A 12,683-nucleotide genomic window follows, 5' to 3' on the forward strand; every position below is an offset into this window, starting at 1 on the left:
GAATCAACTTTGGTTGGTAAATGAATCATATGTACCACTGAAAAACTGAAACGGCTCAAATCAAGATATTAAACCAGTGGTTTTCAACATTTTTTCATATCAAGGCCCATTATTTATTGGCATTCGATTTGATCCACGGACCAGCATTTGATGAGATTTAGCCTCATAGATCCACAACTGAAGAATATTTTGTTGTCGTTTATGTACAATAATTCCATGCTGTATTGATGTTGGTACCATTAGGAGAGATAACAGGCAAACATTGATCAAAATAACAATTATTCTACATTCTCTAGTTGTGTAAATGCAGATGTTTAACAATAATGTAACTCTTGAGAGTGTAAAATAAGGGTCCATTTGGTTTCATTTTATGCTCTCAAGAGTTAAAGATCTATAAGGGTCTATTTGGTTACAAACTCCATCATTTAGCTGGGGACAAGGACATACAATAGAGGGTATGCGCATGTTTAAAGTGAATGGCACATCGAGTGGCAAAGCAACATGCAAAGTGAGTTTACATTGTTTAATGTTGTTTAATGCAATCAGATAGGACTTCTCTGTTTGGATGCATGGGCTGTCAAGGCTGAAAGTCGTTTTTTGCCACTCAGTAGGCATTCCTGCATAACTTTCGGGTTTGATGATGATGTCACGCGCATACTCTCTATTCTGTATAACAAATATGTCACCACGTGCGGTTGTTTTGGCAACCAATTAGCCAATTACAGCCCAGCCGGCCGGCGGCCATACAGGCTATGGGATCTCAAGTTGACGTGAAGGACAGCAAGCATGGCTCTCTTCTCAAACAGACTAACGTGTTGTTTGCACAGCAGGCGACTATGGAAAGCTGTGACAGTGGCGGCATGTGTTCGCCACCATTCTTCTCTAATAGGTACGTTTGGTTGAATGTGGGTTTTCATTTGTTTACCCAAAGTTATGTATCACAAACACGAAATGCATTAGCTAGCTAACATTAGCTAGCTGTCACTAGGTCACTGGGTTAATGCATAGAGTTATACATATGACTGGGTTTATGTCTGTGGTTTATGTGTAAACTGTAATACACTGTTGGTTGAGTTTTGTTGCAGGCTGAAAGCTAATTCTAAATTCTATCAGTAGCCTATATAGTTCTAGTTCTGTGCAGCTGTGTTCAGCTGTTTTTGACAGTGTATTTGTATTATCAGTAATGTACTGATTTATGAAATTTGTATTTCACAGTATGCAGAATGGGTACATTTCAAACGAAAGCACAAAATATACAATATAAATACAACAACTGTTACTTTGTAGACGACATCATGATTAAGCATTATACTTGTTTACAACAGGGTCCACCATGTTCAATTCATCAGAACATTTAGAGACTACAAATATACACTTCTATTAAAAGAAAAACAGCAAATCATCATATAAAGAAAGGGAAAAACATGTACAGTGTGGGGAGAAAGGGGTGGGGGGGGTGGGGGAGCTCAGACTTAATTTACAGAGGCAAGTTCCGAATTGCAGCTGCTCTATAGGTGCTCTTTGAGAGCGGTTTTGAAGGAGTCAAGGGATTCACATGTCTTAATGGCTGTTGGTAGGGCGTTCCACATTTTAATGGCATAGGAGCGAAATTAATGTAATCCCTTGTTTGAGCCGAATCTGGGTTATATATATATATATATATATATATACATACACACACACACACTGTATGTACTATATATGCTTTTAACATATTGCCATTTCCTTCTTCTAATTCATAGCTGAACTAATTGAGAACATGGACAAGAAAGCCACCTGGGACCGGTTCTACACGGAAAACGCCAGTGCTACGCCAGCAGCCTTCAAGAACTTTGAGTGGTTCTTTGGTTTTGACTCGGTCCGCAGCTTCATCCTGCCAGCCCTGCAGTCCCTCCAGTCCCAGAGCACAGGTACGGGTACCACCAGCTTGCTCCGAGTCCTGGACCTGGGCTGCGGAACCTCCGCGGTGGGGCCTTCCATATACAGGCACTCCCCTGTCCCCGTCCACGTCACCTGTGCGGACATCTCGCCCGTGGCCGTAGCTCTCATGCAGCAGCAACAACACGCACAACAGGCCCTAGAACCTCAGAACCCTCGTTCCCGGCTCGACTTCCTGGAGCTGGACTGCACGGAGCTCCACGGGCGTTTCGGCCCACGCAGCCTGGACCTCATCGTGGACAAGGGCACCGTGGACTCCCTGCTGCGGTCCAGGGAGGGGAGCGGGAAGGCCGGCCACGTGCTGGGCCAGTGCCTCAGGGCTCTGCGGAGCTCCGGGTCTCTGCTCCAGTTCTCCGACGAGGACCCGGACGCCAGGCTGCCGTGGCTGGAGACGGAGGCACGGGGAGGACAGGGGGAGGAGGAGGAGGGGGGGCTGGCGGCAACCGTGACGGTGCATGACGTCGGGGAGTTGCGGGGCGTGTGCTACTACTGTTACCAGGTCGTCCCTCGCCCCCGTGGTGTATAGTTACTAGTTTGTTAATTGTTGTTGCAGTTGACTGGGGAGTAAACACGTTATATAACTGCAGTTAATTTCCTTCTTTTCTTGACAAAAAGAAATTACAGTTACCGTCTGGGGGTCCCCGGAACATCCAGACCCCCAAGAACGGGGCCAGGGGGCCGCCCCGGCTCCGGCGAGCCGCCCCGCGTCCGAAACGGTTGAGAAATTACAGAGTTACCGTGTGGGGGTCCCCAGGGGGTCCCTCTACTCTACTGTACTGTCACTGTGTCAGTGTGTGAGTGTGCTATTTCCGTGCTCGGACACAGCCAGAGACACACAAAGCTCCGTATAGGAGTGGTTGCACCACTCAAAAAGACTGTAGTGTTGCTCTCATCTTATTGCACAAATCCAGTGCGTGTTGTTGATCAGATGTGGAAGAGAATTATTATATTAGTACTTTCCCCATTAAGACCTGAGAGGCCGATTCTACAGATGCCTTCTAAATCTGCGTTCTCACACCGAGTTAAAAAATAGCAGCTGTACAAGCTCGCCGTGTGGCACGAAGTGATGTGAGCTTGTATATCTGCTATTTTTCACTAGCAGACTGGTTTTAATGGGTTAAAATACAGTAACAGTATAACGCATAGGTGATAGTCTATGTTGAATGAAGTCCCTTTTCCTGTCCAGTACAGCTTAATAGCCGTTCATAAAGTCTATACACGTGCACAAACACAATGCAAAATACTTGACGAGCAGCTTTTCATTTATACAGTCGTCCTTTATCAGAGCCAGAGTTTATCTTACAGAATTATGTACATAATCTCGGCCATGTGTTTTTATACCTTGGCACCCAAAGGGGCCACAGGGTTGGCCTATATGTATAGACCCAATATCAGACCACATCACACGTGCATGTGCATTGTGCAATATGAGATTGTAGATTGTCTATTTTCGGGGAAGATATTTAGTGTGACGCAGGAGGGGGCCTAGTAGCTAGTATAGAGCCTGGGAGACTCCAGCCAACTAAATATAGGGTTTAAGTGGGTAAAATAAAATGTTAATAATGATGTCCGTTTCATGTATGTGGGTCATTGCAGCTCTGTTCATCAACGCTGAGGCTCCCCATACCTCTTTTGTAGTCATCCTTTTAGGCATCATCCTCCTAGTAAACCAGCTGGGTGCACAGGTGGGTAAAACTCAACAAAACTGGTTGGTCTACTACTCTTATCAATGAATACCACCTCAATGTCGTTCTTGAATGTAAGTACAGTAGTATGTCTACTGGCAAAACAAAATGATGGCATTTTAAGTTGTTGCTCCTTCCATGTGTGAATGTATTCTAATGGCACTAGTAGCGTTCTTATGAGTTTCTTTATTCATGAAACTAATAGACAGCAGCAGTCCATCTACAGTAGGTGGACTGCTGCTGTTTATTCGTATTTGTGTATTCGCGAGCATGGATGTCTATCATAGTTTTCAATAGGTATTCTTTCCTGCTTGTCCAGACTAAAGTGCAATGTCAGAGTTTTCTCAACAATTAAAACATGCTCAGAAGTGTTATGATATGTCTCCATTTAGGGGTTAGTGTGGATGCTATACGTAGGTGCAAAACAAAAACAGCCCTATTCGCCCTGGATTAAAATAACATATCCTCAGACTGTGGTCAATATTGCAAATGACCAGATGTTCCCAGTACTCACATATGCAAGGATGCATCATTTACATTCAAAGATTGGTGCATAATTACCATAGACCATCACTGGTACATGGTTTCAACTGGGTTAAGGTTTGTTGTTATAACAAAAGCAAATCTGGGAAGAGAAGCGGCAATAGGAATCCTGCTTTAATTTAAATGTTTTGAATAAGAAATGGTCAGTTCTCAAGAATAATTTGTTTCCCTATCTGTCCCTTGGCCTGTATGGAATGATCTTATAATATAGAGCATTGATCAATTTATAGATTTACCGATATTCTCACAATAAAATAACAGTTTTATTCATTTTATTTAATGTTAGAAAGATATACAGTATTTAGTTGGAGTCTAACTAAATACTGTATATCTTTCTAACATTAAATAAAAGGGTAGAAAGGGTCTAACTAGAGTGCCCACACTTTTTGACTTGAGAGCTACTTTCAAAATGACCAGCTCGGCAAGATCTACCCACCAAATCAATTATTATACCATTGCTGAAAATAGTTTAAATATGTACCTGAGGGGGCTTCGGAATAGTAGAGTTCGTGTTACATACAGTATAAGACAAATGCACTGGGGGAGAAATGTTGTTTTTTTTTAATCGTTTTTTTTCTTCAATATATTTAAATTAAATACTCTTTAGGGGCATGTCATGTGATCTACCTGCACAGCCTTCGTGATCTACTGGTAGATCGCGAGCTACCTTTTGGGCACCCCTGAACTAGACCCTTTCTCATAGCACAAATCCTACAGTCTGTCAATCTTTAGCCTTGTTTTGAACAAGCAATGTCGTATCATATATATAGGCAAAGCACTGTGAAAATGCACACAAAATGTGTATTGAAGAGAGTTATACTTTGACGTTCTAACGCTATAGCCTTTTGGACCAGAGCTACCGATGGCAGAGGAAACCAAGCAAGGCACCAACCTGCACATCGGGAGCAATCAGGGGTTCAGTGCCTTGCTCAAGGACACTTTGACACTACTATAACTCTGGGGAAGCCCGGGATCGAACTGGGAAACCTCCCGGTTCGGTTCCCATCCGGCTGCTCTACCGGCCACTTTACCCATGCCCCGACATAATCTGGTCCTTGGTCTGCCAGGGGGTCTCCACCCTGTGGGACGTAAACTATGTTTTCTTTGTTTGCCAAATGGGCAGAGGTGGCTTAGGGATAGAGTGGCCGGATGGGAGCCGCGAGGTTCCCAGTTCGAACCCGGCTTCTCCAGAGTTAGTGTCGAAGTGTCCTTGAGCAAGACACTGAACCCCTAATTGCTCCTGATGTGCAGGTTGGTGCCTTGTATGGTTTCCTCTGCCATCAGTGTATATGAATGTATGGGTGAATGTAATAATGTGAATGTAATAATAATGTATAATGGTAAATGGTGCATTTATATTATAAATGCACCATTTGGTAACCAAATGGCCACTGGTAGATTGTTTCAATTGCATAAGACTGTATTTTAAAATAGTCCTACTGTAGGTCATGGAAGAACATGGTGAGCATTGTATTTACCACCTCAGTCTACAGTAGATGAGAGGACTGCTCCGTTGTCCTACTGTACCGTACTTCATGTTGTACTTTTGGAACACTGAAGAAAGCTGAAATGACCACAGCGATAACCATTGAATGATGATGCTACTGTATTGATGAGGTTGGACCATCAATACTCTCAAATTCCTGTAGTGATTGATTTGATACCTTTGTGTTGGCTACTATTAACCCATTCAGGCCTGACGTCGAAATTAAAAAAAAAAAAGTGGCGCGCTATGAGCTTGTAGATCTGCTATTTTTCAATAGCTAAATTATAACAATGTTTAAAACACCAAAAGGGGTTCCCGCCCCAAAATGGGTTAATGGTTAATGTGGTTAAACGCTAACGTGACATGGATGCGTTCCAGGTCTCAATGGATTAAGTACTTTTTTGTTTTGGCTTATCTGCCTTTTATTGATAGTATATGATTAGTATCAAATGAAGATAGACAGGAAAGAAGGAGAGAGAGAGAAGGGGAGAGACACGCAGCAAAGGACGTCATGAACGGAACTCAAACATGCGCCTGGACCACTTGGCCAGCGGGCGCCCCCAGTATCTTTGAATTCATCCCAAATGTCGATCTGTTTTGACATTTTTTTTTAAACCCTTATTGCAGTACCAAAAAACATGTCCTGGCTGCACTACACCGATGTTTTCAATTTCCCTAAACACGATTGCAAATGTCTTCAGATTGCACGAGAGCACTGTTTAACTCATCCATCGCCAAGGACTTATTTAACTTCTTTTTCATGATGTCCTGGAGCGCCAAGGATGTGTTTTTCGTGTTTTATAACATGGTAAAAAAAAAATATATATATATATAAAATAAAATAAAAGATATATGGTGGCGGTCAGGGCCTTTTGGCGCCCCCTAGTGGCGATGGATGAGTTTTAAGTAAGTAAATGTAAACGCATGTAAAACATCAGGCGTTGACCAAAGTGTATGCTCCTTGTGGGTATAAATATACTCACCTGAGGAGGGGACACTGCACCTGGTCTCTCAATCTGAAGGAAGACGGGACAGTGGACACACCATGATTAAAGAGGAAGAACTGGCAGTGTAGACAGTTTCAACGTAGGTAAGTAAATTATGATATTCTTTTCTAACCCAATAAGAACTTGTGCTTGATGAAAAACACCACTTCACTACCAGTGTTAATTTTGTTGACTAAGACTAAAGACTAAGTCGACTAAGGTTTTTGATATTTAGTCGACTAAGACTAGACTAAGACTAAACAATTTCAGAAGACTAAATGGTGTGTTATTCAAAAGACTAAGGGCCGATTCACACTCCTATTTTACCTCTGTTTCGGCACTGTAGTGCCGAAATGATTTTGGCTCGTCAGAAATTTTCAGTAGCACCGAAGAGCCGACTTTAGGACGGTACCCGCCCCCCCGAACCTCAAATGACGTCACATTGTAGGCTCTACAGAGCCGAGCCGACTTTTATTCGGTTCTAAAATAGGAGTATGAATCGGCCCTAAGACTAAATCAAAATATTCTGAAAAAATTAACACAGTTAACTACACTACAATAAAAATGTATAGTTTAAATCTGTGCACCTTTCGTTCCCTGTCTATAGGCCTACCTTTAATTTCCTTCAGCTGATTTTGTAATCTAAATGAAATTAAACAAATAGAACTGGAAAAATTACGAGATTTGTTTTGAGTAAAAGTGGGAAAAAAAATGACTGTAGGCCTAATGCACTTTAATTCTCTCTGAAAAGCCATTTGTTTTATTTAAAATACCTAATAATTTATGTTAACTGTGTTAAGAACATAATCTTGCCTCTTTCATTGAAACACCCTGGTCTCAGGTTGTTGTGAATTGGCTTTTCTAAAGGATGCAAATTTGATCCACTTTGATTGGATAGTCTAAAACCTTTAACAATATCTCTCGTATGTTTTGTTTAGAGGATTCAGAGTTTCTTATGAATGTTGAGGAAAGTGAGGTGAAGATGCTTCTGCTAATCCTTCTGCTCTCAGGTGAGGTTTACTTTCAGAGACATTAAAGAGACCATACTGGTGGTGTTCGATGTTTAGCACGTTTAATTCTAAACTCATACTTTGTATACTTTCTGTTACTGCTGTGCTGGTAATAATTACCAGATTGTGGTATTGTTTCATCCAAATGTCCTGGTGATAAATCCACCTTCAAGTTCTTTTTTTGTTTGTTGCTATAATATTTATGTCACTGCTAGTGCTAAGAAGTCATGGACCTTTGATTTTAGTTCAGTAAATCAAAAAGTTCAAAGGGTTTCTGTTCAAAATTCACTTTTAATGGCTATCAAGTCAAACTGTGCTTTCAGCAGAATTATAGCTCAACAATAATACAAAATCCACTGTCAAATGATACTGAAACCAAAGTTTTCAAAAATCCCTTTCAATTCAATTCAAACCTTTTATTTATTCTCGAAAGACATTGAGGTCACCCTCATTTGCAGTGTCGTCGAGATACAACATCATACAACCTTTCAAAGCAATAAACAAAAACGGAACAGAACAGAAACATTTCCTCATCGCGTGAAAATTAGAAAGTATTTTAACACTTAATATGGAATGACATTTCTGCTGGGTACATTCATATGAATGTCAATAATTATTGGCTTTATTCTTGAGTGTAATAATTGCTGTTTGATTTATTTTAGCTACTTTGAAAGTTGTATAATACGTTTTTGACCGGAGAAGGGGTGGGAATAAATTAGTGTAGCGGCCTATAGCCTACTTCTTCCTACTCCACTCCATTACACATGTAATATTTAATTTGTTGTTTATTTTTGTATTGGTTATAATTGTATTTTATTTTTATTTGATTATTTGTGACTGATTGTATGACATCAGTCAGTCAAATGTGTGTTAAAATGAGAGTACTCCTCTTCTCCCCAGGGTTCGGCATCATCCCTTCTTATTCCTACCACGACTATGATTTTGTCCACCACAAAAAGAGCTGGTTCGCCGCACTGAACTACTGCAGTGAGAGGGACACTACCTTGGCCACAGTAGAGGATGAAACCCAACAGTCCATTTTGGATCAAATAACCACACCATCCAACACAGGATTGGTCTGGCTAGGACTGATGCTCAATACGTCTTATTGGTGGTGGTCAGTAGATGACACAAAACAGCCTTGCCAGTTTTATAACTGGGGAAATGGACAACCATCTGAGAACACATTGATGAATTGTGTCGTTATGTATGCCAATGGACAATGGAGTAACACCCGGTGTTCAGAAAATTATCTTTACTTTGTTTGCTTCACTCGTGAGTATTTGAAGCACTGTAAACTAATAGCTGCATCTTGTTTTTAAATAATACCGAATAAGTTACAAAATCTCATCTTTCCCAACTAGAAACGGGGGACAACAAAACCTACCATATTGTGCGAAAGCACGGAACAACATACGCCGACGCCAGGGAGTACTGTCAAACACATCACAAGGATTTGGCTGTAATAGAGACTCCAGGTGAGAATGAAGAGGTACAGAAGCTCTTGAACGGAGTAATCGGAGGGTCATGGATTGGCTTGACAGGAAAGGAATGGGTATGGCCTTCGCCTACCAACTTCAAACCCTTCCGTAATTGGGCAGAAGGACAACCCAAAACCCCACCAGTCTGTGTGGCAATGGATCTCTCCACAAACAAATGGCAGACCCAAAGATGTGGCACCGCACTGCCTTTCATCTGCAATGCAGGTGAGGAAAATGCATAGGCTACTGTGTTTACCTTTAAGAGAATGAAATCAGTTTTTCATCACTGATTTTCATCTTGATATTGTGTGTGTGCGTGTGCGCCCAAATGAACATATCTGCATGTGTGCCCCTCTGTGTCTGCATATGTACGTTCTAAGGCCCCAGATGGACTGTGCTGAAGATGAGGATGCAGATACAGAGTGAAGCGGACTTGGCAGATCCAGCTATACAAGCCCAACTTCTTCAGCAGGTACGGCAGTGACGTATGATGATGTTTTATTTTTTGTTTTGTTTAGTTTAGTATAATGTTGGTTACATATTATTATTAGACCTGACATTGCACATTGTCTGAAATCAGGAAATCATTTATGTTATATATGGTACTGTATTACATCATTCATTGTATTCTCTCACAGCTGAATATGGCTCTAGGGAAACAGGTGTCTGAAGTCAAACTACGCTGGATCACGCCACCACAAAAGAAGGCTAAGAAAGGAAAAGACGAACTATAGATTGTGTGACTATCTACAAAGATACTGTGTGTTTTGTTTTGTTTTTACTGAGACTGTACATTGTTTGTGTAGTTACAAATCTGTAAGGTTATAAATCCTTTCCCTGGTAAAAATAAAAAATAAATCTATAGGATTCAGACAGAAAAGATTGTGGAACCAATCCCTTAGATCTCCATATAATGGAGCTGACCTGTTCTGACATTCCAGATGTTGATCCTTCCCTACCCGTCCTTCCTCTTCGATGTATCACTTTTGACTGATACCTGTCCATTCAAACTCAAGACGCCCCAAAGTTATCAGCGCAGCCGTGCCCGGCAGCCGGCGAAAACTAGAGTTCTCAACAGGCCCGAAAATTAAGGCCTGGCCCTACCTGGTCCCTAACTGGGCTGACCATACCCGGTCCGAAAACGTCAAAAAAACAAACAAAAAAGGTCCATATATGGGCATTCCCAGACCTGTAGTTTCAGATGCCACCTCGCCCTCAGGGTGTCTTATTGGTTATCTCATAGGAATGTATCTAATAAGATTGGTCCCAACTTTTCTATTCGATTTGTCTACTGGAATCCTATACTGTATGACTTCTTAAGTAGGGAGCTTCTATTTTCTTACAGAATGATCTCCTGTAGGCCTATTCACATTTACAAATAGGATTTATAAACATTGTGCTAATCATACATACGACGTAGATGTGTGAGTACTTAAGTCACATAAGTCGTATGTGACAACTTCGTGCTTACCATAATATCACATTGACATCTGGCTTAATTCTCCTGGCTGATGTCGTAGTCCCAGGCAGGGATGTGTTGTCCTTGTTTTGTCTTTGCCTTGTCGGTGTCTCTGCTCTGTGAGTGTGCGTGCGTGTGTGTGTGTGTGTGTGTGTGGGCGACTGGGCGTATACAGTACATGTAGGTGTGGCTCCAGTTACCACTTGGCTCACCTGTTCCCAGTTCGCTCATTCTCACCAGTTCAGCGCACCTGCCTGCCATCACCTACACAGTCTATAATCTTCTATCGCCGCATTATTATTATTATATTTGCCAGATTGTTGGACAACCACAGTGGTAGTAGATGTGTCTAGATTCTGTCTAGATTCTGTCTAGTCTAGAATCTAGATGGTAAACTATTTGTACTGATTGTTCCCTGCATGTGAACTTAAGTATTCTTAGTGATTTTGCCTGTACTGATTGTACTCCTCAGATCTCACCCTCCTGCCTGCTGCCTGCCTGCCCACTTGCCTGCTGTTTTTGTATTGAGTTGTGCTTTCGTTTGAAATTATACCCATTCTGCATAATGTGAATACATTCATCAATCATCAATCAATCAATCCACCTTTCCCTCCTCACTCCAAGTTTGTGTGAATAAACACCCTTGAACTGTAAGGACGTTGTCTGTGTCTGCATTTGGGTCCGCCATGCAGTTCTTGGTATCGTGACGACTGACTTCTCCACGTCAGTGCATTTTTTAACGTTTACTACACCAGTGGTGTAGTAAACAAGTGAAAGTCTGGTACTCAAAATGTGCTTGAGTAAAAGTACAAAAGTATCCATCAGCATCAAAATGTACTTAAAGTACCAAAAGTACTCATTGTGCAGAATGTCCCATTTCACGAGTTCAAAATGTAGATATAGTGCTATATCATGTGCCACCCCTTATCCTTTATCTCTAAACTTATTTTTCCATGTTTTACTATTTTGAAAAACATTTTTAAATAGTTCAAATAGCCGATTTACATATAGATGTAGATCGGCTACTATTTTAAAATGTTTTCAAGATAGTAAAATATGGCAAATAAGTTAAGAGATAAAAGGTAAGGCGCGCCCAAAATAAGGCCCAAAATATATTTTTGAAATAGCCGGTCTACAAGCTTGTATATCTGCTATTTTCAAAAGGCTGAAATATACATGGGGCTACTGGTTAGTGTGTTTTGTAATAATAATCAAAATCTACAAAGTAACTACAATTTTCATAAAATGTTCCTCTGAGATGTAGTGGGTGTAGAGTATTGACAACTGTAAATACCAAAGAAAGTAAAATTACCGGAAAGATTATGTACAGTACTTGAGTGTACATGTACTTTGTTACCTTACACCACTGGTTTACACTTTCTCACTTCTGCTTTGGAGATTCCAGATTTGAATTGGAGCTTTGGTAGTCAAACAGGGTTTTGATACTATACCGTTTGCCATACCGTGTTATGAAATTATTTCTGTAGTTGAGGAGAAGGTTAATAATGTCTTCACATAATATAGTAGTCTATGACTAAGTTATAAGTTATACAGTTATAATAGTCTTTATTACTTAGATTTTTGCTTCAATAATAGAATGAGGTGGCTCAGTGGTCCAGGCACCTTGGCCGGCAGCCCAAGTCTGGCAGTGTGCTCGACTCCCGATCCCGACGGCCTTTACTGCATGTCACTCCCCCATCTCTCTCCCCCATTTCCTGTCAGCCTACTGTTTGTCCCTCTATAAAAAATAAAGGCGAAAGCCGCAAAAAAAACTTAAAGATATAAAATAGAATGCGATGGTGGAGGAATTGGTCAAAATTCTCACTAGCATACAGAGGCCCCTTGACATGGGATTCCAATTTGGGTATGATTGGATGTTTCGTTAATGATGTATGGCTTTTGTTTGTTAGACATATGCCCACCCACATTATATTTAAGGCAATTACAGGCAAACGGTATCGGTATGGAGTATCAAAACCCTGTTCGACTACCAAAGCTCCAATTCACTTTTTTGTTTTAAATATATTTATTGGTAGCAGGTTTCAACAATTTAAGTTTCCAATTCACTTTTAAGCAATGAAATAAATTGTTATAT

The 12,683-nt window shown here is 41.0% G+C and overlaps 1 protein-coding gene across 1 annotated transcript; it reads left to right on the forward strand.

Annotated features, from left to right (window-relative positions):
- Nucleotides 1-720: 720 nt before the first annotated feature.
- Nucleotides 721-3,504, forward strand: cskmt (citrate synthase lysine methyltransferase). Its single transcript, XM_079490510.1, has 2 exons — nucleotides 721-889; nucleotides 1,743-3,504. Exons 1-2 carry the CDS (start codon nucleotides 787-789, stop codon nucleotides 2,462-2,464), a joined length of 825 nt encoding a protein of 274 aa, XP_079346636.1. The 5' UTR covers nucleotides 721-786; the 3' UTR covers nucleotides 2,465-3,504.
- The last annotated feature ends 9,179 nt before the right edge of the window (nucleotides 3,505-12,683 follow it).

Source organism: Electrona antarctica (assembly GCF_951216825.1).
Source record: "Electrona antarctica genome assembly, chromosome: 21".
NCBI lineage: Eukaryota > Metazoa > Chordata > Actinopteri > Myctophiformes > Myctophidae > Electrona > Electrona antarctica.